At 45.4% G+C, this 23,984-nt stretch overlaps 1 protein-coding gene across 6 annotated transcripts in view; it reads right to left on the reverse strand.

Annotated features, from left to right (window-relative positions):
• The window catches only part of rasal2 (RAS protein activator like 2), a 103,937-nt gene that overhangs the window by 8,435 nt on the left and 71,518 nt on the right, over positions 1 to 23,984 (reverse strand). For 4 of the 6 annotated variants that reach the window (XM_083782906.1, XM_083782905.1, XM_083782909.1 and 1 more), the window contains 12 exons: positions 13,554 to 13,707; positions 13,051 to 13,149; positions 12,362 to 12,582; positions 11,735 to 11,865; positions 10,351 to 10,553; positions 9,139 to 9,283; positions 7,765 to 7,909; positions 6,695 to 6,934; positions 6,151 to 6,352; positions 4,848 to 5,053; positions 3,241 to 3,397; positions 712 to 1,019 (listed from right to left, as the gene is read on the reverse strand). In XM_083782906.1, coding sequence (XP_083639032.1) covers positions 712 to 1,019; positions 3,241 to 3,397; positions 4,848 to 5,053; positions 6,151 to 6,352; positions 6,695 to 6,934; positions 7,765 to 7,909; positions 9,139 to 9,283; positions 10,351 to 10,553; positions 11,735 to 11,865; positions 12,362 to 12,582; positions 13,051 to 13,149; positions 13,554 to 13,707 — 2,211 coding nt within the window. The remainder of the gene's footprint in view (positions 1 to 711; positions 1,020 to 3,240; positions 3,398 to 4,847; positions 5,054 to 6,150; positions 6,353 to 6,694; positions 6,935 to 7,764; positions 7,910 to 9,138; positions 9,284 to 10,350; positions 10,554 to 11,734; positions 11,866 to 12,361; positions 12,583 to 13,050; positions 13,150 to 13,553; positions 13,708 to 23,984) is intronic. The other 2 variants (XM_083782908.1, XM_083782907.1) reach the window with 1 other exon arrangement.

Raw genomic sequence — 23,984 nt, forward strand, 5'->3', positions numbered from 1 at the left:
ACACCAGGACTACAATACACTGTTTACAACGGGACTACAATACACTGTTTACACCAGGACTACAATACACTGTTTACACCAGGACTACAATACACTTTATTTACACCAGGACTACAATACACTGTGTTTACACCAGGACTACAATACACTGTTTACAACAGGACTACAATATAATTTATTTACACCAGGACAACAATATACTTTATTTACAACAGGACTACAATATAATTTATTTACAACAGGACTACAATACACTTTATTTACACCAGGACTACAATACACTTTATTTACAACAGGACTACAATACACCTTTTTACACCAGGACTACAATACACTTTATTTACAACAGGACTACAATACACTTAATTTACACCAGGACTAAAATGGACTACAATACACTTTATTTACACCAGAGCTCTTTAACAGGACTGCAATAGAGCGTCGCAGTCCCTCCCCCTTTCAGAACAAGAGTGTCCGCGGCGTAACCGTCTTTAAATAAATACTTTAAGAAATGCCTATGAGGTAAATGAACGGCGATTTCTTTTCCGGGTCTCTCGAGGGGGGGCGGGACTGCGACGCTCTATACACTTTATTTACAAATAAAGTGTATTGTAGTCCCCCTGTTATAGACACCCTGGCCTAACCGTTTGACTACCTGTGCGTTACTAATAATGCTACTTAAGTATTGAACCAATCAAAAGAAGCCCCTACCTGCGTTGGTGATGCTGTTGGCTCAGGGAGGTGGGAGGCAGCGGTCGACGGACCTGGGGGGCGCTCTGAGGCAGCACCTCCCTGACCGGAGGAGCCACCTTATTGACCGGGTGCAGCAAGGGCTGCGAAGGCGTGGAGTGGGTGGAGCTGGTGGAGTGGTGGTGGGGGGCGGCGGGCTGGTAGTTGAGGAGGTGGTGGTTGGAGTGGGGGGGCAGAGGGGGTCCGATGGAGGCCTGGGAGCCGCCCCTGCTGAGGCGAGGCGGAGCGACCTCGTGGAGAACCAGGGAGCCCTTGTGAGAGTGAGTATCCTAGATGAGGAGATGATTACATACAGTAGGTTGTGTATTACATTCACCCATTCACACAAACATTCATACACCAATGGCGGAGGAAACCATGCAAGGCACCAACCTGCTCATTGGGAGCAATTAGGGGTTCAGTGTATTGCTCAAGGACACTTCCACACTAACTCTGGGGGAGCCCGGGATCAAACTGGGAACCTCACGGATACCCCCTGGACACTCTCTAAAAACTAATGTTTAAGTAGTAGTGAAAATAGCCGATCTACAAGCTCACAACGTGGTGCTGTATATCAGCAAAATGTAGATTTTTATGTTAGACATTGAGGGAAATTAAGATTCAACTAAGCGGTTAATTGACCGATAAGGTTATCAATGATCAATTAATGAATTAATCGATAATTGACATCCCTACTCCCTAGTCCCTGAAAGACATCAAAGTTCTCTTTTGGGTCCTTGAGGGAGTTCCAGGGAGTCGCCAGCTAAATGATAGTTTGGAACCAAATTGACCCTTAAGGGTCTGTAACTCTGAGAGTGTACACTAACGGGTCCATTTGATTCCATTTGTACATTCTCAGAGTTAAAATGAACAGTGATTTTACAATATACGGTAAATTGGGGTCTCAGAGATAGAAATGCCATTAAATGGGGGTCTGTAGACTAATGCATGTTAAACTGGAGGGTCCTTAACGGGTTGAGAATCACTGCTAGAGCCGTAAAAATCTTCTCTTATGGGGGTCCCTGACTCCCTGGCATATCTTTTCAAAAGGGGGGGGGGGGAATAGTGTCAATTTGGGGGGTCCATGACATGAAAACTGTTTGAACCACTGCTCTAATACAAACGTGTGGCACCCTCCTGCACTGTGTTTCAGAATAGATGACACAGTGGCACCCTCCTGCACTGTGTTTTAGAATAGATGACACAGTGGCACCCTCCTGCACTGTGTTTTAGAATAGATGACACAGTGGCACCCTCCTGCACTGTGTTTCAGAATAGATGACACAGTGGCACCCTCCTGCACTGTGTTTTAGAATAGATGACACAGTGGCAACCTCCTGCACTGTGTTTCAGAATAGATGACACAGTGGCAACCTCCTGCACTGTGTTTCAGAATAGATGACACAGTGGCAACCTCCTGCACTGTGTTTCAGAATAGATGACACAGTGGCAACCTCCTGCACTGTGTTTCAGAATAGATGACACAGTGGCACCCTCCTGCACTGTGTTTCAGAATAGATGACACAGTGGCACCCTCCTGCACTGTGTTTTAGAATAGATGACAGTGGCAACCTCCTGCACTGTGTTTCAGAATAGATGACACAGTGGCAACCTCCTGCACTGTGTTTCAGAATAGATGACACAGTGGCACCCTCCTGCACTGTGTTTCAGAATAGATGACACAGTGGCAACCTCCTGCACTGTGTTTCAGAATAGATGACACAGTGGCACCCTCCTGCACTGTGTTTCAGAATAGATGACACAGTGGCAACCTCCTGCACAGTGTTTCAGAATAGATGACACTGTGGCACCCTCCTGCACTGTTTTAGAATAGATGACACAGTGGCACCCTCCTGCAGTGTTTTAGAATAGATGACACAGTGGCACCCTCCTGCAGTGTTTTAGAATAGATGACACAGTGGCACCCTCCTGCAGTGTTTTAGAATAGATGACACAGTGGCACCCTCCTGCAGTGTTTTAGAATAGATGACACAGTGGCACCCTCCTGCAGTGTTTCAGAATAGATGACACAGTGGCACCCTCCTGCACTGTGTTTCAGAATAGATGACACAGTGGCACCCTCCTGCACTGTGTTTTAGAATAGATGACACAGTGGCACCCTCCTGCAGTGTTTCAGAATAGATGACACAGTGGCACCCTCCTGCAGTGTGTTTTAGAATAGATGACACAGTGGCACCCTCCTGCAGTGTTTCAGAATAGATGACACAGTGGCACCCTCCTGCACTGTGTTTCAGAATAGATGACACAGTGGCACCCTCCTGCACTGTGTTTCAGAATAGATGACACAGTGGCACCCTCCTGCAGTGTTTCAGAATAGATGACACAGTGGCACCCTCCTGCAGTGTTTCAGAATAGATGACACAGTGGCACCCTCCTGCACTGTGTTTCAGAATAGATGACACAGTGGCACCCTCCTGCACTGTGTTTCAGAATAGATGACACAGTGGCAACCTCCTGCACAGTGTTTTAGAACAGATGACACGCGTTTACCTGCAGGTCCACCATGGACACGCTGCGTCCGTTGGGCAGGACGCCGTCCCTGTCCTCCTGGTCGGACAGGCTCATGCTGTGGGCGGAGCTCTGGCCAAGCAGGGGGGCTCTGGTGCCCATCCTCTGGACCGGAGACTTCACACTGACCCTGCTGTCGCTGTGGTGGGAGACAGGATGGAAGTATTGAACTGATCTGTACTGACCCTGCTGTCGCTGTGGTGGGAGACAGGATGGAAGTATTGAACTGATCTGTCTGTAAGTACAGACTTGTGGGTGGTTTCATAGGACTTGGTTCAGAGTCATTGTCCTTCATTGGTGTATTGTCTTCTGATTGGTCGATATTTGATAGTTCCTATTTTTTTGCTTTAAGTTTTCAACGGTTTGTCATACAGACTTGTGAGTCAAGTCACTTGATTCGATTGAAAGTCCTTGACTCCTAGTCAATTAGCCCCGTCCCCTCTTCTGATTGTCTGATATGTCATAGATTCTACCATTTGCCACAACTTTTGAACAGTTTGTCATAGAGTGTCATGAGTAGCCTCACTGGACTCTGTAAAAATGTATGTCCTTCATTAGTTACTCTGCTCCCAGTTTTGATTGGTCGATATTTGCCACTAACGAGCACAGACGTGCTGCTTGCAGCTTTAATTGTCTCCACCAGGCCGAAGGCATGGGGAGAGAGTAGTCCGTCCGTCCATGTGTGTGTCCGTCCGTCCGTCTGTGGACAGCTAATCTCCGGCGCCGCTGGCTTGATCACAGCCATAGCACACACACTCCCTGAATGCCACAGCTGAACCTCTGCCCAAAGGGTTTCACATTGGCCTCTTATAGCGCCACCAGGAGGCTGCTTTGTACAAAACAATTTTTTGGACAGTACACCTACAGATTTAGTTCAAACATCACACACATGTTTACACAGTCTCTCTAGAGCCATTCAACAAAACGGGTCTTTCAGATTTTTCAGACTCATCCTGATTGGCTAAGATTGGCTTCCAAAGTTCACAGGAGTGCTCAGTTTCCAAACAAAATGCCGCAAATCATGAACACATCGTGTGATTTCCGTGAAATTGTGCATGCACATTCCCACTAGGCCGAGGAAGAAATGCCACTTTTGCCAATGTGCCAACATTTTCAACTCAGCCTCATGGTGGCGCTATAACTGGCCGATTAGTGTTTTTACCTCTAACTGCACGGATCTGTGTCTGGAATTTTTCACATGTGCTCTTTATAGCGCCACCAGGAGGCCGGCATATGTAAAACACATTTTCTAATATTACCTCCTTCAGATTTTATCCAAATTTCACGCAAATCGGTACACATGCTCTCCATAGTCATGTGATCAAGACGGGTTTGTTTGATTTCTCATAATCCATCCTGATTGGCTACGATTGGCTTCTAAAGTTTTCAAAGTAGCGTCAAAAATAAGAAAAGAAAAAAACATTACTCCTCAACCATTTTGCTCAACATCACACACACTTCTATTCTCCTGGTGGAGAACTGTGCCCAGAAGGGCACTTTTTCTAGTTTGTATTCTGATCATTGTCTGTCTGTCTGTCTGTCTGTCTGTCTGTCTGTCTGTCTGTCTGTCTGTCTGTCTGTCTGCCTACCAGTCTGTGGGTTCTTCAAAGATCCTGTGAAGTCCAGACGAGACACTTCCGCTGATGTTGTGGGCGGAGCTGTGTTCCTGGAGCCGCGTGATTGGCTGGATGGGCGTGGCGGGGGCGGGGTTAGCCAGGCAGCGAGTGATGTCGCCCAGTATCCGCGGCAACGGCCCCAGTTTGGCCACTGTCGCCTGGAGGAAGGAATTCTCACCCTGAGTGTGTGTGTGCGTGTTGTGTGTGTGTGTGTGTAAATGGAGAATGCATGCAGTGATGATGAAAGGGGTGCAGGACAGCATAACCATGGCAACAGACAGGAAGAGGAGGGGCCAGAGGTGTGTGTGTGGAGGGAAGAAGAAAAACAAAAACAAAGTTTGAGTTAAAAGAATGAAAATAAACATGCTGCTAACTGCCATTCCAGAATCAAACATAGGGGGGTGCCATGCAATATACAGTGAGGACACAGAACTCACATGCGCGCTCAGGTGCGCATGCATGTGCAGTCGCGCACACATGCACAAACACGCATAAATATAAATTAGGCATAACTCTAATCTCTAAATGTCTAACCCACTGGTGTAGCAGAGTGTTTCCAGTGAGCCAACATGCATAATAGCATGGCTGACTCCGTTTGACCAGAATGGAACAGTGCCAGTGTACGAGAGACAGACAGCCGACAGACAGACAGACAGACAGACAGCCGAGAGGGAGACCATGTACAGTAGGAGAGAAAGACAGTAGGACAGCCGAGAGGGAGACAGTCAGTAGGATTTGACACTAGATCAGCTAGTGTGGGCCTTGAAGTAGAAGTTCATATTTACTGTACTTTCTTATCAGAATGACAGTTGTACACTTAACAGTAAGACAGTTAGAGGGGTATTTATGGGGTCATTTTAACATCTACACCCCAGACAGTTTTCAAGTTGGAACCTATTGAACTTCAAACTACATTTTACCCGTGTTAGATTAAAAACACGTCCCTGCTTCTGGTGACTGATATTGTCCGAATAAAGTTTGACGTCGGTTTCGAGTATAAGGCAGCGGTCACTGTGTGTGTGTTGCATACATGTGCACATGCTGGGGTGTTTGTTTTGTTAGGGGGGGTTAGCTGGGGTGGGTGGGATCATGCTGCGAGGAACAGCCTTTGCAGGGTTAGAATGGACGTTAGACAGCGTTGTTGAGCTTCTCTCACGTAGGGTCAAGAGAGGTGAGAGTAACATAAACGCCATGCAGTTCATCAACAAGGACTGGGGTGAGAACACATGCTCGCCTGCACACACACACACACACACACACACACACACACACCTACCTTGTCTAGCTGGGAGACGACCTCCCACAGCAGGTTGTGCAGGACAGACAGTTCTCGTCCCAGGTCGATGTAGCCCTCGAAGCCGGGCGTGTTGGTCAGCGTCTCAGGGTTGGAGATCTCCGTCAGGAAACGCATCATCCCTGCCCACTCGTGTTCCAGGAAGTCGTTCATGAACGCCATGTACTCCTCCTTGTTACCGAACCTGACCGGGGACAAAAGTCATGCTTTTGATTAGGCCTGGGGAATATATCAATATCACGATTATGTCAAACTTTTGCCCCGATTGTTATTCATCAAGTCTTATTTTTGTAATATAAATAGCGGAAATAGCAGATCTCCAAGCTTGTAGATCTGTTATTTTTGAAGAATTTTGATGGATGGATCCATTTTCTCTATGATTTTAGTTAGTTTAAGTTCGTTTTGTAAACACACAAAACCGTTTCGGTCATCGTATTTTTGCAAAGCCTCGTTTTCGTTTGCGCACGCAAAATCGCGCACGTGACGTCATTAGCTCTAAATTCAGCACTATAACCATGCCACCTACTTGGCGAAGTTGGCGAGGTTCTGGATGACCTTGGCGATGAGGGTGAGAGTTCTGGAGGTGCGGTCGTCGGGGTACTCCTGCATGAGACCGAACAGCGAGGGGGACATGATGGCGGGACACAGGAACCTCAGGAAGAGAGACGCGCTGATCAGACGCTTAGAGATGTCCGCCTGGTGACCGCGGGCTACACACTGCTGTCTCCATGATGTAAACACCTCCTTCAACTCCCTGGGAAACACACTGGAGGGAAAAGAGGGGAGAGGAGAGCGGAGGAGAAGAGGGGAGGGGAGAGAAGGTGATGGGAGGGAAGCGGAGCAGAGTGGAGGAGAGATTAAGAGAAAGGAGAATAGTTATTTTAAATGGCCAGTAGAGGTCAGTCTCCTCACAAAGATGAGCTTCAATAACAGAACTGGTATTATTAATAACAGTATCAGACACTGTTATTTTTTGAGCGGTGCAACCACTCCGAGGAACAGCAATGTCTGTGTCCTGTGTCGTCCGCCTATGTATGTGACGTTAACCCATTCTGACCTGAGATCAGATTCATACAAGGTTTCCACTGGACACACACTGGTCTGATTAACCCATCCTGACCTGAGATCAGATTCTAAAAATGTCAGTCGTTCTTCGATTTTTCAAAAATAGATATGAGCTTGTAGATCTGCTATTTTTCAATAGCTAAAGCATAACATGATGCTAACACCAAAATGGGTTCCCGTTCAGAATGGGTTAATGAGCACGAGTATGACTATTAGTACCAGTAGGGGCGCTGTTTACCAGAAACAGAAATATAGTATTAGTGCTGCACTGTTGCCTGCTAATGAGAGAGAGAGGAGAGGAGGGGGGAGGGGGAAGGGGAGTTGCACCACTCAGTTCACACGGGTGTGATTTTATTCATAACAGTGGCTCAGGGGTAGAGTGACCGGAAGGTTCCCAGTTCGAACCCGGGCTCCCCCAGATAAGTGTCCTTGAGCAAGACTCAAGGAATTGAACCAACTAACTAGGAGTTATGCTAAACACGATTGAACGTGTACTTATGATGTTATTAAGGTGCAGTTCTACAGTCCTACCAGTAGGAATTGATGACCTTGCAGAAGGCCAGTTCACAGCACATCTTCAGGTTGCTCTGGTGCTCAGACAGGTCACTGCTGGAGCATTTCCCTGGGTCCACCTCGCAGTTCTCATCTGACTCGTACAGAGCCTTGATGAACTCCCCTGTAGGGGGAGAAAGAGAGACGCACCGCTACACCATGTTCTTATCCAACTTTAGCCAGCCAGTGGGCGGGCGGGCGGCAGATGGACCGACATCACGCTCATGACATCATGGCTCAGCCATAACCATATATGGAGTTTCAAAATGCAGCTACGACCAAATATGGAGTGTGTTGTCTAACATCAACGCAAGGCACCTGGTGCAACCGTGCAAACAAATCACTCAGCTCCATATGGGCATAAAAGGACTGACAGATGCAGAGATCTCCATAGTGCATGTAAAATTAGTACAGTAAATAACGCTGCTGTGGTCCAGTAAACTAGGAACTAGGAACCACATTGCTGTGGTATGGTTCCACGTGGAGGGTAAACAAAGCAACACATGAATTTGATTGGCTAAAATATGACAAAAGTATGGCATTAATTTACAAAAAATAAATAATAACTAACTACTAAATTATTATGGAGACACAAGATTTCTTCCTGACAGCAACAACATATTGCTGAACTTGCTGTCAGAACATGCCAGTAGTTTCTTTTACTCAAGGCACCCCTGAATTACATTACAATTGAATCTTATGTCATATTACGGTACATAAATATGCAAATCATTCCCACTAAAATACAGTTATGTCACGAGGAAAACCTTCCCATTAAAAGGACAGCGTTTGTGAGCTTGCAGATCGGCTATTATTGGTGAGAGATTTGGTGTAGATTGAAAAAGAACACGCCAAGTACAACTCGGGTCTGTTTTACTAAGTGTAGAGGGTCTAAGGGGTTGACAAATTCCAAATATTACCAATGTATTCTGAGGCACCCACTTTGAGAAACCCTGGCATGGGGCGTTAGCTTAGAGTATATATGAATAGAGAGGGCACCCAGAGGAAACCCTGAGGCGAAATGGACATAGTGGCCGAATTTGATATTGCAGTTGGCCCCAAACACATGAACGTGCTGGTCCGTTGACTATCATTGTGCACGTTCACGACGGCAGCACGCTCGTGCACGTTCGTGCACGTTCAACGGCAGCGCGTTCATGTGTTTGGGGAAAATCCATCCCAGAATGCACTCTGTTCCTACCCGGAAAGAGGAGTGAAATTGCCTCATGCGCTTTTGAGCAACTTAATGCAAGTGGATGGAAGGAGAACTCGGATGCCCTCTCTATTCATATATACTCTAAGGGTGTTAGTCACACTGCGCCTGCTACATCAGTGAGCTTTAGTTCTACTCACCCAGAGCGTCGTGAAGGTATTTCTGTCCCACCAGTTTGAGGTACTCCTCGATGGCCTTGGTGGCCAGCGTGTTTTCTCTGAAGATGAGAACGTCATGGTCCGCACAGCGGTCCACCTCCGCCATCACCAAGTCTGTCAGGAAGTCCTGGAGAGGTGAGGGGTGGGGAGTAGAGGGTAAGGGCGGGGAGGAGGGGAGAGGGTAAGGGCGGGGAGGGAAGGAGAGGAGAGGGTAAGGGCGGGGAGGAGGGGAGAGGAGAGGATAAAAGAGGGGAGGAGGGGAGAGGGTAAGGGCGGGGAGGGAAGGAGAGGAGAGGAGAGGATAAGGAAGGGGAGGGGAGGAGAGGATAAGGGAGGGGAGGAGGGGAGAGGAGAGGATAAGGACGGGGAGGAGAGGAGAGGATAAGGGAGGGGAGGAGAGGAGAGGATGAGGGAGGGGTGGATAGTCATTAAATAGCTATTGTTTGATGCGTTAGATAGCTCTAGATTGATCTTTATTGGTCTCACAGGGAATGTGTGCTTTGGCAAGCCCGTTTTAACATTCAATCGAACCACACTCATATCTGTAATTATGTTGTAGATATCCATAATCATATTCCTCCAAGTGAAAATTGCATTCACTCACTAGTCATAATGGTAAGATGTATATCTTACCAGGATAATGGTATAGAAATAATAAGATATAAGATATATATTCTTACCTGGAGAAATTAAATTTCAAGACATCTACAACTTAATTTCTCAAAATTCAATCGATATCTTTAAAAAGTACAAGTGACTGTTATAAAGACTTCCACAAACAAATCTCGTTTTTCGGCATGCTACAGCTGCCTCTCAGCCCTTAAAATACTAAACTGTGGCATCTAGTGGCTTATTGCTTTAGTAAAAACCAGTAAACTGACCTGCATAAACCAGTGTATAATGCAGTATAAACCAGTATAATGGGACCAGTATAATGAGATATAAGGCAGTATAAACCAGTATTATCGGACCTGTATACAGTAAACCAGTATAATTTAGTATACCGGTAAACCTGTATAAACGGACCTGTATAAACCAGTATAATGCAGTATGAGCCAGTATAAACAAACATGTATAAACCAGTATAATGCACTATAAACCAGTATACTAGTGAAAACGAACCAGTATAATGTAGTATACTGCTAAACCAGTATAAAGCAGCATAATGCTGTAAACCATGCAGTATGAACTAACCTTTGCTCGTCCAGTGCTCTGCAGTATGTGGACCAGAGCACAGGCCATCTCCTCTTTGTTCTTGACGCTGATAACAGGCTCCAGGACAGAACACAGCATGGTGTAGTTGTTGGTGATAAACTCTGCAAACTCCTTGTACTGTTCCATAGGCAAGATGGAGATGGTCTGGAAACGACACTTGATGCGGATAGAAGGCCCTCCACCTGCAAAGATGATGAAGAAAATAATAACACTGACTGAATACAGCTAAAGTTCTACAAGCTCGTAGCGCGCAACTGAATGTCACGCTACGAGCTTGTAGGTCTGCTATTTTTGAAAAATCGAAGAACCACTGACATAGAAACATAGCTTTTTCATAAAACTGTTAGGATGTAGAAGACATTTTTAGAATCTGATCTCAGGTCAAAATGGGTTAAAGTGTTATCCCGTGTATCGCCCGAATGCTTCATTCAATTTGACGTGCTCCCCCTGGATGTTTTATGTCCCGGTGTTGGAATCATTTTGAGTGGAATGCACTCTGCTTCAACCCTAGCATCTCTAGTCTGGGGGGAACATTCACAGAAAATAGCCGATCTACAAGCTCAAAAGAGCAGACCTTAGCAGCTCTCAACGTGTCACTTTCATGATACATTAGGATCTGGTAGCTCCACTATTTTCAATATTAAAACAAATACTGATAATAAAAACAAAAGGCCTAAAACAGGGATAAATTATGAATCTTTTTTTTCTTTTTTTCAGGAGCCCTAGCCCCTCCTATTTACAGCATTTGTCCCCACACGTCTCATATTTTCCATTGACAATGAAAGAAGAAATTAGGTCATATGTGCCTCAACTATGACGTAAATTTGTGGCAACGCAAACATTAAATTTACGTCATATGTAGACGAGAAAATCGGCTAACCAATCACATAAATTCAGTTGTTCATGAGATGATGTAGTTCAATGTTCATGTTCAAGGTTAGCTTTATTGTCCCTTGCGGGAAATTGGTTTGCAGCCAGATCATAGTAAAAATACACACAACAACAACATTCAATACAAGACTAAGATCTAAGAACAGGGCACTAGAGACAGAGAATTCATGACATTCAATTAGTAGCAAAGTCAGCAAAGTGCATTAGTGGGCAGTATGTGCAAAGAGGCAAGAATAAAGTGCTATCTGCTGTTCAGCAATTGAATAGCAGCCGGGACAAAGGATAGTTTGAACCGATTAGTCTTTGTAGTGGGCACCCTCAGCCGACGACCTGAGGGCAACAGTTCAAACTGATAATGAAATGATAAGAGCACCCCTCACTTCACACGGGTGTGCTTTTTAAATAATAAATTACTTAAATTATAACCCTGAATCTAATCCTAGAGAGGTGGGGTTAGCCTCTTGACTCTCACCTTTGACCTTGCTGGTGGTGGGCGTGCTCACTGGATACCACTTCTCCACAAACTGTCGTCCCGTCACCCCGGCAACTGGGATGTTGACCAATCCCACGTAGTTGTTCTTGTCCTTCTTCTTCTTCTTGTCGCTGTCGAGGTTCAAGATTTAAGAATCAGGATTCAATATTCAATCATCAGGATTCAAGAATCAAGGACTTTGTCTCTGCATATTAGTGCTGGAGAGTAGTACAGTAAAAAGTACATTTACTTGAGTAAATTTGTATATACTGTATATGTTTTTGGATACATCATACTTGTGAGTTTCACACCCCAATTTAAGGACAAAGCATGTATCTTGACTACGCTACATTTATAGGAATGGGATTTAGTTTTTCTTTTCTTTTTTTTTTCTTTTGTAATAAAAACGTAATATTACATTCTGGCACAGGCTGCTAAAAACGTATCAAAAAGTTTTGGCACAGAATGTGTTTTAAGGAGAGTTGCGTCATCTCCATTCACTTCATCGGGCCAGTTCTTCTATGGGCGTTTGTCACTATTTGGAGTTACATGAACCATGTGACCGGCGCTGCTTTCTGCCCCCCTTCATTAGCGCAACTCTCAATAGGAGGCTCTGGTAACAGTTACCTGTCGCGGTAGACGTGCACGGTGACGCTGCGCACAGCCGGCAGGCCGCAGAAGTCGAAGTGCTCTCCCCAGAACAGGCAGTCGTTGCGAGGCTTGCTGGTGGTGCGAGCGAACAGCACGTCGTCCAAGCACAGCTCGCAGAAATACTTCTTCTTCGGCGGCAGATCCTTCGCCTCGATGATCCACAGACGGAGCATGTTCTCCGACCGACGGCAATTATCCTCCACGGGGGAAAAGAGAGAGAGTGAGAGAGAGAGAGAGGGGGGGGGGGGGGTGGCGGCATGGAGAGAATCAGACAGAAATCTTACACTTTTTTTTACCTCTTTTTCTCCCAATTTAGTCGTAATGCCACTTATTCTTTCTGTGCCTATCTCCGGCGTCCATAACGAAGCGTTCCGCGAGTTGAGTGAGACTGACAGCATCACAGATAACCTTCTGATGGATTTTGAATGGCTGTCAATGTGTCTATCGCTCATAAATCGTAAAAGTCGCTCTGAAAGTGATCCGAATGATGTTGACTATGACTACCTTTGTCGTCATAGTCGTGGTGAGCCACCAAGCTGGTTTTGGTTTATACACACATGCAGTAATACATAGTCTGTTGCTTACTAAGCAACAGATGCTGATGTGTTTAGCAAAGCATGCAGACAGAAATGGAGACAGAGAGAGGGATGATGTTTAAAAGTCACCTTGTTTGGTTGAACGGTTCGTCTCAGGTTCTCCATCCATTTGTCTCTCTCTGACGCTGAAGCACAACTGAAGCACTTACTGCCTCCTGAGTACGTCACCTATAGACACGCACACACACACACACACACACACACACACACACACACACACACACACACACACACACACACACACACACACACACACACACACACACACACACACACACACACACACACACACACACACACACACACACACACACACACAGAGATAAATAATAATAGCTGATCTACATACAAGCTCACACTTGTAGATCTGCTATATTTCAGCTTTAGGCTTACTATTTAAAAACAGCATTCATGAAATCGTTGTCGCTAATATCTTGACATCCTCACAAGTATATTAATACAAACTGTGTGACTCGACTGTGTGTGTGTGTGTGTGTGTGTGTGTGTGTGTGTGTGTGTGTGTGTGTGTGTATGTGTGTGTGCAGGCGAGCGTGTGTTCTCTGTGTGTGTACCTCAAAGCAGTAGTCCTGTCCCAGGATGCTGCTGTGCAGAGGTTTAATGTAAATGTCCTCCTCCATGTTCAGGTCCAGTGCCTCCACGGCGCTGCCCGGAGACAGCAGAGACTCATGGGAGCTGGACTCCTTCAGCTTGGGTAGCGCCCGCGATCTGGAAGAGACACACACCAAGGTTAAAATAGTTAACTAAAACTAACTAAAAAACTAAAACTAGAAACATTTTAGTTAACTGAAACTAAATAAAGAATACAAATAAATTCATAAAACTAACTGAAATTATAGACAAAATACCCTTCGTTTTTTGGGGATATTTATAATGTAATCTTTTTAAATTCATTCGATTCATTTCAAGTTTTACTGCAGTTTTCAGCACCGTATGGCAGCATGTAGTCACGCTTTACGCTTGTTAACATTCTGCACCATGCTAGTGCTGCCTGAAACTGACTACATGCTACTTGGAAAAATAGCTAAAGTTGGAAGAAAGAGACACAGTCCAATATGGGATTACTTTGAATATGACAGCGAGAGAGATGCACAATAAGGATGATCGTAAAATATACGGAGCACGTCTGAAGGGTATATATTGTATAAGAATCGGGCATTCTTGGAATGAGCAACACAGCTAAATGTGTGGGTAGCGCCTCCAAAACATTTGCCAAAATGGGTAGTGGTTGGTGGTATTCACTATTCACCCTTGCTTTAAGTTGCTTAGTGGATTGCACTCTCACACAGTAAACAGAAAGAAAAACACATATTGGTAATTTTTACACTTTATTAATGTTACACTCAGTGTTAGGGAACTCAGTAGTGTCTGGAAGATCCATACACACTTTACACAGCCACAACAGCTTGGTAATGGTATGGGGCAGTATCTCTCTCACAGGTGACACAACTTGTCATCATTAAAGGCAATCTCAATGCAGTGAGATTCTGGAGCCAGTAGCGATCCCATATCTTCAGAATCTGGGACCTAACGCCATCCTCCAGGATGACAACGCTCGCTCCCACAGAACCAGGATCATCCAGAATCCAGAATTTGGGAGTGGAGAGGATGGAATGGCCTGCCATTCCATCAGACCTCAACACATTTGAACACTTGTGGGATCAGCTTGGGCTGTACAGTACGTGCTGTACATGCGACCAACAGAACCACGTTGGATGACTTGACAAAACCTGGTTGAGGAATAAGGAGGAGGTGCCAAGCTGTTGTGTGTGTGAGTGGAGCAGCAGCAGTAGTGAAGATGATCCCCCTGATCCGATCATTATTATGCGATGTCACCGTGTTTTTCTATCTCTCTCTCCCTCTCGGTTTCTCTCGCTCTCTGCATTCTTCCAATGCTTTGTGTGTGTGTGTGTGTGTGTGTGTGTGTGTGTGTGTGTGTGTGTGTGTGCGTGCTGCTGCCTATTTTCACACGCACTCGGGCATACGCATGCAAGACTCTGTCTTTGAAGACTGCATGTTGCTTTTCATAAAATATGTTGTGCTCTTCAACGAGATGATCAACTTCTCAACCGAGACCATGTTGGCAGAAACAAAACAAAAACAAGGATGGTAGCTCTGGAAGGATAGCACTGCTCAAATGGTGAAAGACAGCTGCGAAAAACGGATAATATATTTATTCGGCAAACGTGATTGACATAAAGTGAGGTTTATTTTATTTTTTACATGCTCCGAAAAGACCGAAATTCTCTCCTTCTAGGGCAGTGGTTCTCAAAGTGGGGTCCAGGGACCCCAGAGGGGTCATTAAGAGGGCTCCCCAGCCAAGTGCATTAATACAGCCCTTAGAATATGGAGCTAAGAGGTTTCAGGCCGACAGCAACGATGTACAACAGCAACAACGACATACACCCATCAACAACAATGCTTTCATCATGCAGGACAAAAGAAATAAGAACACTGACAGTAACCATGGCAGATAGTGTCCTTACGGTAATTAACTGCTAATTAGTCTATTGAACGAGCAGAGCAACCTTCCTGTGTCTCGTTATAAATCGTTTTTCATGTCAAAAGCCGAACTAAGTCTACTGTGCAGTGGTATGTAGTAGTACTTTTAATTCACTCACTACATCTCAGAGGCATTTATTTGAAAACTTCAAATAAACTAGTTACTAGTTTGTGTGTAGATTTTGATTATTATTACGAAACATACGGTACATTAAACACTAGGGATGTCTCAATCACGTTTTTTTTGTCTAAAATCATGATATGGATATAATATTGATACAATGATGTCCCGATCACATTTTTTCCATGGTAAGCGTCCAGAAAGCATTTTACGAGCAGGAGAGCGCTTCAAATATCGCCTCTGTCGGGCGGAAAACTCTCACACACATCAACAACAACTGCCACATTAAAAAATAGCAAACGTACTGCGACTTTTTGATCAGCTATTTAACAATAACAAGTCACACACACATAAAGCAGTCCGCTGGGGATGTGACCTGTGCGTGTCATTGTGATGGATACAAAGGTCAGGCTGCAGGCAATGAATAGAAAGAGGAGAGGAGATGGGAGGGGAGGGGAGGGGGAGAGGAGAGGAGAGGAGAGGAGAGGAGAGGAGAGGAGAGGAGAGGAGAGGAGAGGAGAGGAGAGGAGAGGAGAGGAGAGGAGAGGAGAGGAGAGGAGAGGAGAGGAGAGGAGAGGAGAGGAGAGGAGAGGAGAGGAGAGGAGAGGAGGTGATACCTACGATAAACAACCACACAGCCAGGATACAGCACCTCCTCCACACAGCATCTCAGCCGGGCATCTTCACCTCCTGCTACTCTTCCTGTCCTCCACCCCTCCTCCACCTCCTCCCTGTCTCTCTCCTCATCCCTCTCTCACTTCCTCTTAAGCATGAGGAGTATCAAACTCAAGAGCCTTCTCTTCCCACTAGCTGATTAAGAAAACAACATCCCCTGGAACCGACCAATCGCCTCAGGCCCCAGAGGGCGTCGCCATAGTGACGTCCCCCCCTCCCCCCCGAGGGAGAGGCAGGCACACACACACACACACACACACACACACACGTTGTGACTTGTAAGCTTTTCGAACTGCTATGTTGGAATAGCCTGACACTCAGCCTGAATTTTCATTTTGTTTCACTCCATTATTCAGTCTGAACGCCCTCCCTACTACAACCGTTTCTGGGATGGGCGTTGCCAAAGAGGCAGTCTTCGGTGATTGGTTCATACCAACCAATCAGAATAGTAGGAAAGCAGATGGCATTGTGTCAATCATGTGGCTATGGCTAACCCGTTTGCTAACCAAACAAACACAGCCAACGAGCGCTACTAGTATGTAAACAAAAGTGGTAAAATATGTCGGATGATGATGTTTATAAAACCTCTCGTGTCTTCAAAGAAACTATTTATCATACGTCGATTTAATAGCCAGATTGATACGGTCGTGAGTTACCGCAGTGGGGGCAGCCATGTTTGTTTGTGTCTGGACGGCACTGTTGTTTGACGTCATCGAGTTGAAACGGCGCTGATTCGTCGGTTGGATTTCCAACCGAGTCTGAGACCTCCTTCGGGAGCGTCACCAGACCCTAAATCGCCTGAACATAATATTTTAATGTGGCTAGCGATTTAGGGGCTGGAGCCAGGCTAATGTTGGAACGTAACCAAGTATAAATTGGTTCAAATTCTACTATACTTGCGAGGACATTTGGTCCACACAAGTATAGTAATACACGTAACATACAAACACAGGCACGCACAAATGAAAGCATGTGCACATGTGCACGCACACACCGGTGGTGTAAGTACAGGGACTCAGTTTTTTAAGTAGCAATACCACCATGTAGAAATACTCTGAAGTAAAAGTCCTGTTTTCTAAATAAATGTCACTTGAGTAAAGAGCACTGGCATGAAACTTTACTTTAAGTGCCAAAAGTAAATGTACTAATTATGCAGAAGTCTTCCTTGGCTCCAAAATCAATTGCTTCAGTTTGTGCCTTTGTTTAGATATTGAACAGTAGAATGGATTCTTGCAGAACTACATATTATTTTTTGGCCGCCAAGCTGTGTAATTAACTATAGACAAAGTAGTCCCTGTCCTTTAAGTATGATTCAAAATAGTACTGTGCCAGAAGGTCCCACCCAGATTTGTAGTCTAGTCTAGCAATATGTTAGACTGTGGTAGACCGTGTCGAATGCAGCACTGAGGTCTCGTGATACTGAAATTCTACCACTGTCTGTCTTTAAGTGGGTGTCATTGAAGACGTCAATGAGAGCAGCCTCAGTGCTGTGGTGTGGTCCAAATCCTGACTGGAAGATATCAAAGTGGTCGATTGGTTCCAAGATGTTGCGATGTGACAGTAGTAATAGTTGTAAATAGTAGTAAAATAAGTAATAGTAGTGGTAGTGGTGGTGGTAAAACTAGTACTAAAATAGTAGTTTAATGCTGGGCACTACACTCCCTTTGCCAACCTGGGGAGAGCAACGGACTGACCTCATGTTCTTTCAATGCATGAGGAGTCCGAGCCACTTCTTTTCACCTGACAATGGGGAGTTTCCCCGGTTGGACGTAGCACGTGGAAGGAACACGTTTTTCCAACCAGTTCCTTTCCCCTCCATCAGGCGCCCCGGCTGGCTTTGTTACCGGTAAGTTAGTTTGACAAGAACACTACTGGAGTCTGGATGAGAGCACAAACTAATTCTGACCTTCGACTGGGAAACGCAACACACTGTTGAACAACAACACGTTTCCATATACTGTACATAAGAACTATATAATAATAAGACATAATCCATGTTCTATTTTAAAATGTGTAGAAGCTAAAACCTCTCTGTATCAGAGATGTGATTCCAGCATCCAGACGGATCGATACACACAGAGAGACAGGAAGCTACCGGAATGAGTTACTGAAATATGATCAGACCTTAACAACATTACACTGAGAGAGAGAGAGAGGGGGGGATAGGGTATGGCGACAGACAGAAACATTCATACTGGGAGCTGACCAGTACAACCACTGGGCTACCGTTGACAGTTTAGGGGGGGGGGGGGGGAGCCGTTCACAGTGCACGTTGTGGGTTGATTGTTGGTGTGTGTGTGTGTGTGTGTGTGTGTGTGTGTGTGTGTGTGTGGCTCCCAGTACAGCTGTTTCAGTGACGAATAAAAACAGCTGTCTCAGTGACCAATAGTAACACAGCTGTCCCAGTGACCAATAGTAACATAGTAGTCTCAGTGCCCAATAGTAACACAGTTGTTCCAGTGACGAATAGAAACACAGCTGTCCCAGTGACCAATAGTAACACAGTTGTCACAGTGACGAATAGAAACACAGCTGTCCCAGTGACCAACAGTAACACAGCTGTCCCAGGGACCAATAGTAACACAGTTGTCACAGTGACGAATAGAAACACAGCTGTCCCAGTGATCAATAGTAACACAGCTGTCCCAGTGACCAACAGTAACACAGCTGTCCCAGTGACCAATAGTAACACAGCTGTCCCAGTGACCAATAGTAACACAGCTGTCCCAGCGACCAATAGTAACACAGCTGTCCCAGTGACCAACAGTAACACAGCTGTCCCAGTGACCAATAGTAACACAGCTGTCCCAGTGATCAATAGTAACACAGCTGTCCCAGTGACCAATAGTAACACAGCTGTCCCAGTGACCAATAGTAACACAGCTGTCCCAGTGATCAATAGTAACACAGCTGTCCCAGTGACCAACAGTAACACAGCTGTCCCAGTGACCAATAGTAACACAGCTGTCCCAGTGACCAATAGTAACACAGCTGTCCCAGTGACCAACAGTAACACAGCTGTCCCAGTGACCAACAGTAACACAGCTGTCCCAGTGATCAATAGTAACACAGCTGTCCCAGTGATCAATAGTAACACAGCTGTCCCAGTGATCAATAGTAACACAGCTGTCCCAGTGATCAATAGTAACACAGCTGTCCCAGTGATCAATAGTAACACAGTTGTCACAGTGACGAATAGAAACACAGCTGTCCCAGTGATCAATAGTAACACAGCTGTCCCAGTGACCAATAGTAACACAGCTGTCCCAGTGACCAATAGTAACACAGCTGTCCCAGTGACCAAAAGTAACACAGCTGTCCCAGTGACCAATAGTAACACAGCTGTCCCAGTGACCAAAAGTAACACAGCTGTCCCAGTGACCAATAGTAACACAGCTGTCCCAGTGACCAATAGTAACACAGCTGTCCCAGTGACCAATAGTAACACAGTTGTCCCAGTGACCAAAAGTAACACAGCTGTCCCAGTGACCAATAGTAACACAGCTGTCCCAGTGACCAATAGTAACACAGCTGTCCCAGTGACCAGCTGTCTGTCTGCATGGTTATATTTTGTCTGTCTGTCCAGTGTTGCTGGTGAGCCGCTTTGTGAAACATGATATACAGAGAGAGACAGACAGACAGACAGACAGCCCTGCAGAGAACATGACCCCTCTCAGTGGAGAACGCGGGTCGAGAGCAGAGTGAGAAATCAGATCCCTCACTTTTCTCTCCATCCTCCTGTCTGCGCCTCATGCACATATGACCTGACTCACAGCATGTCTGTCTGTCTGGACTGGACTCGGCTGGACTCACAGCCTGTCTGTCTGTCCGTCCATCCATCCATCCATCCATCTATCAATTGTGCTTCATCAGAGGTTTTAAAAGTCTCAGATGACTGAGATGAGTCACCTAAAGCTTTTTTTTTTAGATTGTGTAAAAAAACAACAAAAACAGAAAGGATCCATGCAGGTCGTTTCAAACACTCACAGTCGTGCAACTGCATTGTAGCTATAAATAGGCCTTTAAAAGCTTTTTAAGACTTAAACTTCCAATCAAATTAAAGGACATGGTCCACCACACACACTCAGATCAGCAAAGTCAAGAAGTCTGTCCCTCCCTCCTTCTCCTGTCCCTAAAACACCATGGACAACGCTCCACACGTCCTAGACTCTTCTCACTTCTCTAAAACACCCTGGACAATGCTCCACACGTTCTAGATTCTTCTGTCTTCTCCATTCCCTAAAACACCCTGGACAACGCTCCACACGTCCTAGAGCCTAGGACGTGTGGAGCGTTGTCCAGGGTGTTTTAGGGAAGGGAGAAGAGTCTAGGACCTAGACTCTTCTCCCTTCCCTAAAACACCCGGACAACACTCCCACACGTCCTAGACTCTTCTCCCTTCCCTAAAACACCCTGGACAACGCTCCACACGTCCTAGACTCTTCTCCCTTCCCTAAAACACCCTGGACAACGCTCCACACGTCCTAGACTCTGCTTCTTTCAATAAAACACCCTGGACAACACTCCACGCATCTTAGACTCTTCTCCCTTCCCTAAAACACCCTGGACAACGCTCCATGCGTCCTAGACTCTTCTCCATTCCCTAAAACACCCTGGACAACGTTCCACGTGTCCTAGACTCTTCTCCCTTCCCTAAAACACCCTGGAGAATGCTCCACACGTCCTAGACTCTTCTCCATTCCCTAAAACACCCTGGACAACGCTCGACGCGTCCTAGACTCTTCTCCATTCCCTAAAACACCCTGGACAACGCTCCACGCATCACGTCCTAGATTCTACTTCCGTCCCTAAAACACCCTGGACAACACTCCACACATCTTAGACTCTTCTTCGATAAAGCACCCTGGACAACGCTCCACACGTCTTAGACTCTTCTCCCATCCCTAAAACACCCTGGACAACGCTCCACGCTTCACGTCCTAGATTCTACTTCCGTCCCTAAAACACCCTGGACAACACTCCACACGTCTTAGACTCTTCTTCCATAAAACACCATGGACAACGCTCCACACGTCTTAGACTCTTCTTCCATAAAACACCATGGACAACACTCCACACGTCCTCACTGGCCTGCATTAGATACCACACCGTCTCTCCACGCTGTCACTAGACTGTGACTCAGCACATTCTCTCTCTCTCTCTCTCTCTCTCTCTCTGTGTGTGTGAGAGAGGAATAAATAGAGACATGGTGTGTGTGTGTGTGTGTGTGTGTGTGTGTGTGTGTGTGTGTGTGTGTGTGTGAGAGAGAGAGAGCAGCAGGCCTCCAGTCAGCGTTAAATAATCATCCTAAAAGGAGCCAGCATGCACAGACAGCAGAGGCTGATCCACTGTCAGCAGGAGACGTCCGTCCCGAGCACACTTGAAAGGACCTTTGTGACGTCCTGCCATCGCAGGTCCTTTTGTTGTAGGACAGTGATGCTGCCTTCACACTGTGCTATACCATAGGACACACTGTACTATACCATAGGACACACTGTACTATACCATAGGACACACTGTGCAATACCATAGGACACACTGTACTATACCATAGGACACACTGTACTATACCATAGGACACACTGTACTATACCATAGGACACACTGTGCAATACCATAGGACACACTGTACTATACCATAGGACACACTGTACTATACCATAGAACACACTGTACTATACCATAGAACACACTGTACTATACCATAGAACACACTGTACTATACCATAGGACACACTGTGCTATACCATAGAACACACTGTGCTATACCATAGGACACACTGTACTATACCATAGGACACACTGTGCTATACCATAGGACACACTGTACTATACCATAGGACACACTGTACTATACCATAGAACACACTGTACTATACCATAGGACACACTGTGCAATACCATAGGACACACTGTACTATACCATAGGACACACTGTACTATACCATAGGACACACTGTACTATACCATAGGACACACTGTACTATACCATAGGACACACTGTGCAATACCATAGGACACACTGTACTATACCATAGGACACACTGTACTATACCATAGAACACACTGTACTATACCATAGGACACACTGTACTATACCATAGGACACACTGTACTATACCATAGGACACACTGTGCAATACCATAGGACACACTGTACTATACCATAGGACACACTGTACTATACCATAGGACACACTGTGCAATACCATAGGACACACTGTACTATACCATAGAACACACTGTACTATACCATAGAACACACTGTACTATACCATAGGACACACTGTACTATACCATAGGACACACTGTACTATACCATAGGACACACTGTGCAATACCATAGGACACACTGTACTATACCATAGAACACACTGTACTATACCATAGGACACACTGTACTATACCATAGGACACACTGTGCAATACCATAGGACACACTGTACTATACCATAGGACACACTGTACTATACCATAGGACACACTGTGCAATACCATAGGACACACTGTACTATACCATAGAACACACTGTACTATACCATAGAACACACTGTACTATACCATAGGACACACTGTGCAATACCATAGGACACACTGTACTATACCATAGGACACACTGTACTATACCATAGAACACACTGTACTATACCATAGGACACACTGTACTATACCATAGGACACACTGTACTATACCATAGGACACACTGTGCAATACCATAGGACACACTGTACTATACCATAGGACACACTGTACTATACCATAGGACACACTGTGCAATACCATAGGACACACTGTACTATACCATAGAACACACTGTACTATACCATAGAACACACTGTACTATACCATAGAACACACTGTACTATACCATAGGACACACTGTACTATACCATAGGACACACTGTACTATACCATAGGACACACTGTACTATACCATAGGACACACTGTACTATACCATAGGACACACTGTGCAATACCATAGGACACACTGTACTATACCATAGAACACACTGTACTATACCATAGAACACACTGTACTATACCATAGGACACACTGTACTATACCATAGGACACACTGTGCAATACCATAGGACACACTGTGCAATACCATAGGACACACTGTACTATACCATAGGACACACTGTACTATACCATAGGACACACTGTACTATACCATAGGACACACTGTGCTATACCATAGGACACACTCACTGTACTATACCATAGGACACACTGTACTATACCATAGGACACACTGTACTATACCATAGGACACACTGTGCTATACCATAGGACACACTGTACTATACCATAGGACACACTGTGCAATACCATAGGACACACTGTACTATACCATAGGACACACTGTACTATACCATAGGACACACTGTGCAATACCATAGGACACACTGTACTATACCATAGAACACACTGTACTATACCATAGAACACACTGTACTATACCATAGGACACACTGTGCAATACCATAGGACACACTGTACTATACCATAGGACACACTGTACTATACCATAGAACACACTGTACTATACCATAGGACACACTGTACTATACCATAGGACACACTGTACTATACCATAGGACACACTGTGCAATACCATAGGACACACTGTACTATACCATAGGACACACTGTACTATACCATAGGACACACTGTGCAATAC

The sequence above is a fragment of the Protomyctophum parallelum genome, assembly GCF_964188405.1.
Source record: "Protomyctophum parallelum genome assembly, chromosome: 14".
NCBI lineage: Eukaryota > Metazoa > Chordata > Actinopteri > Myctophiformes > Myctophidae > Protomyctophum > Protomyctophum parallelum.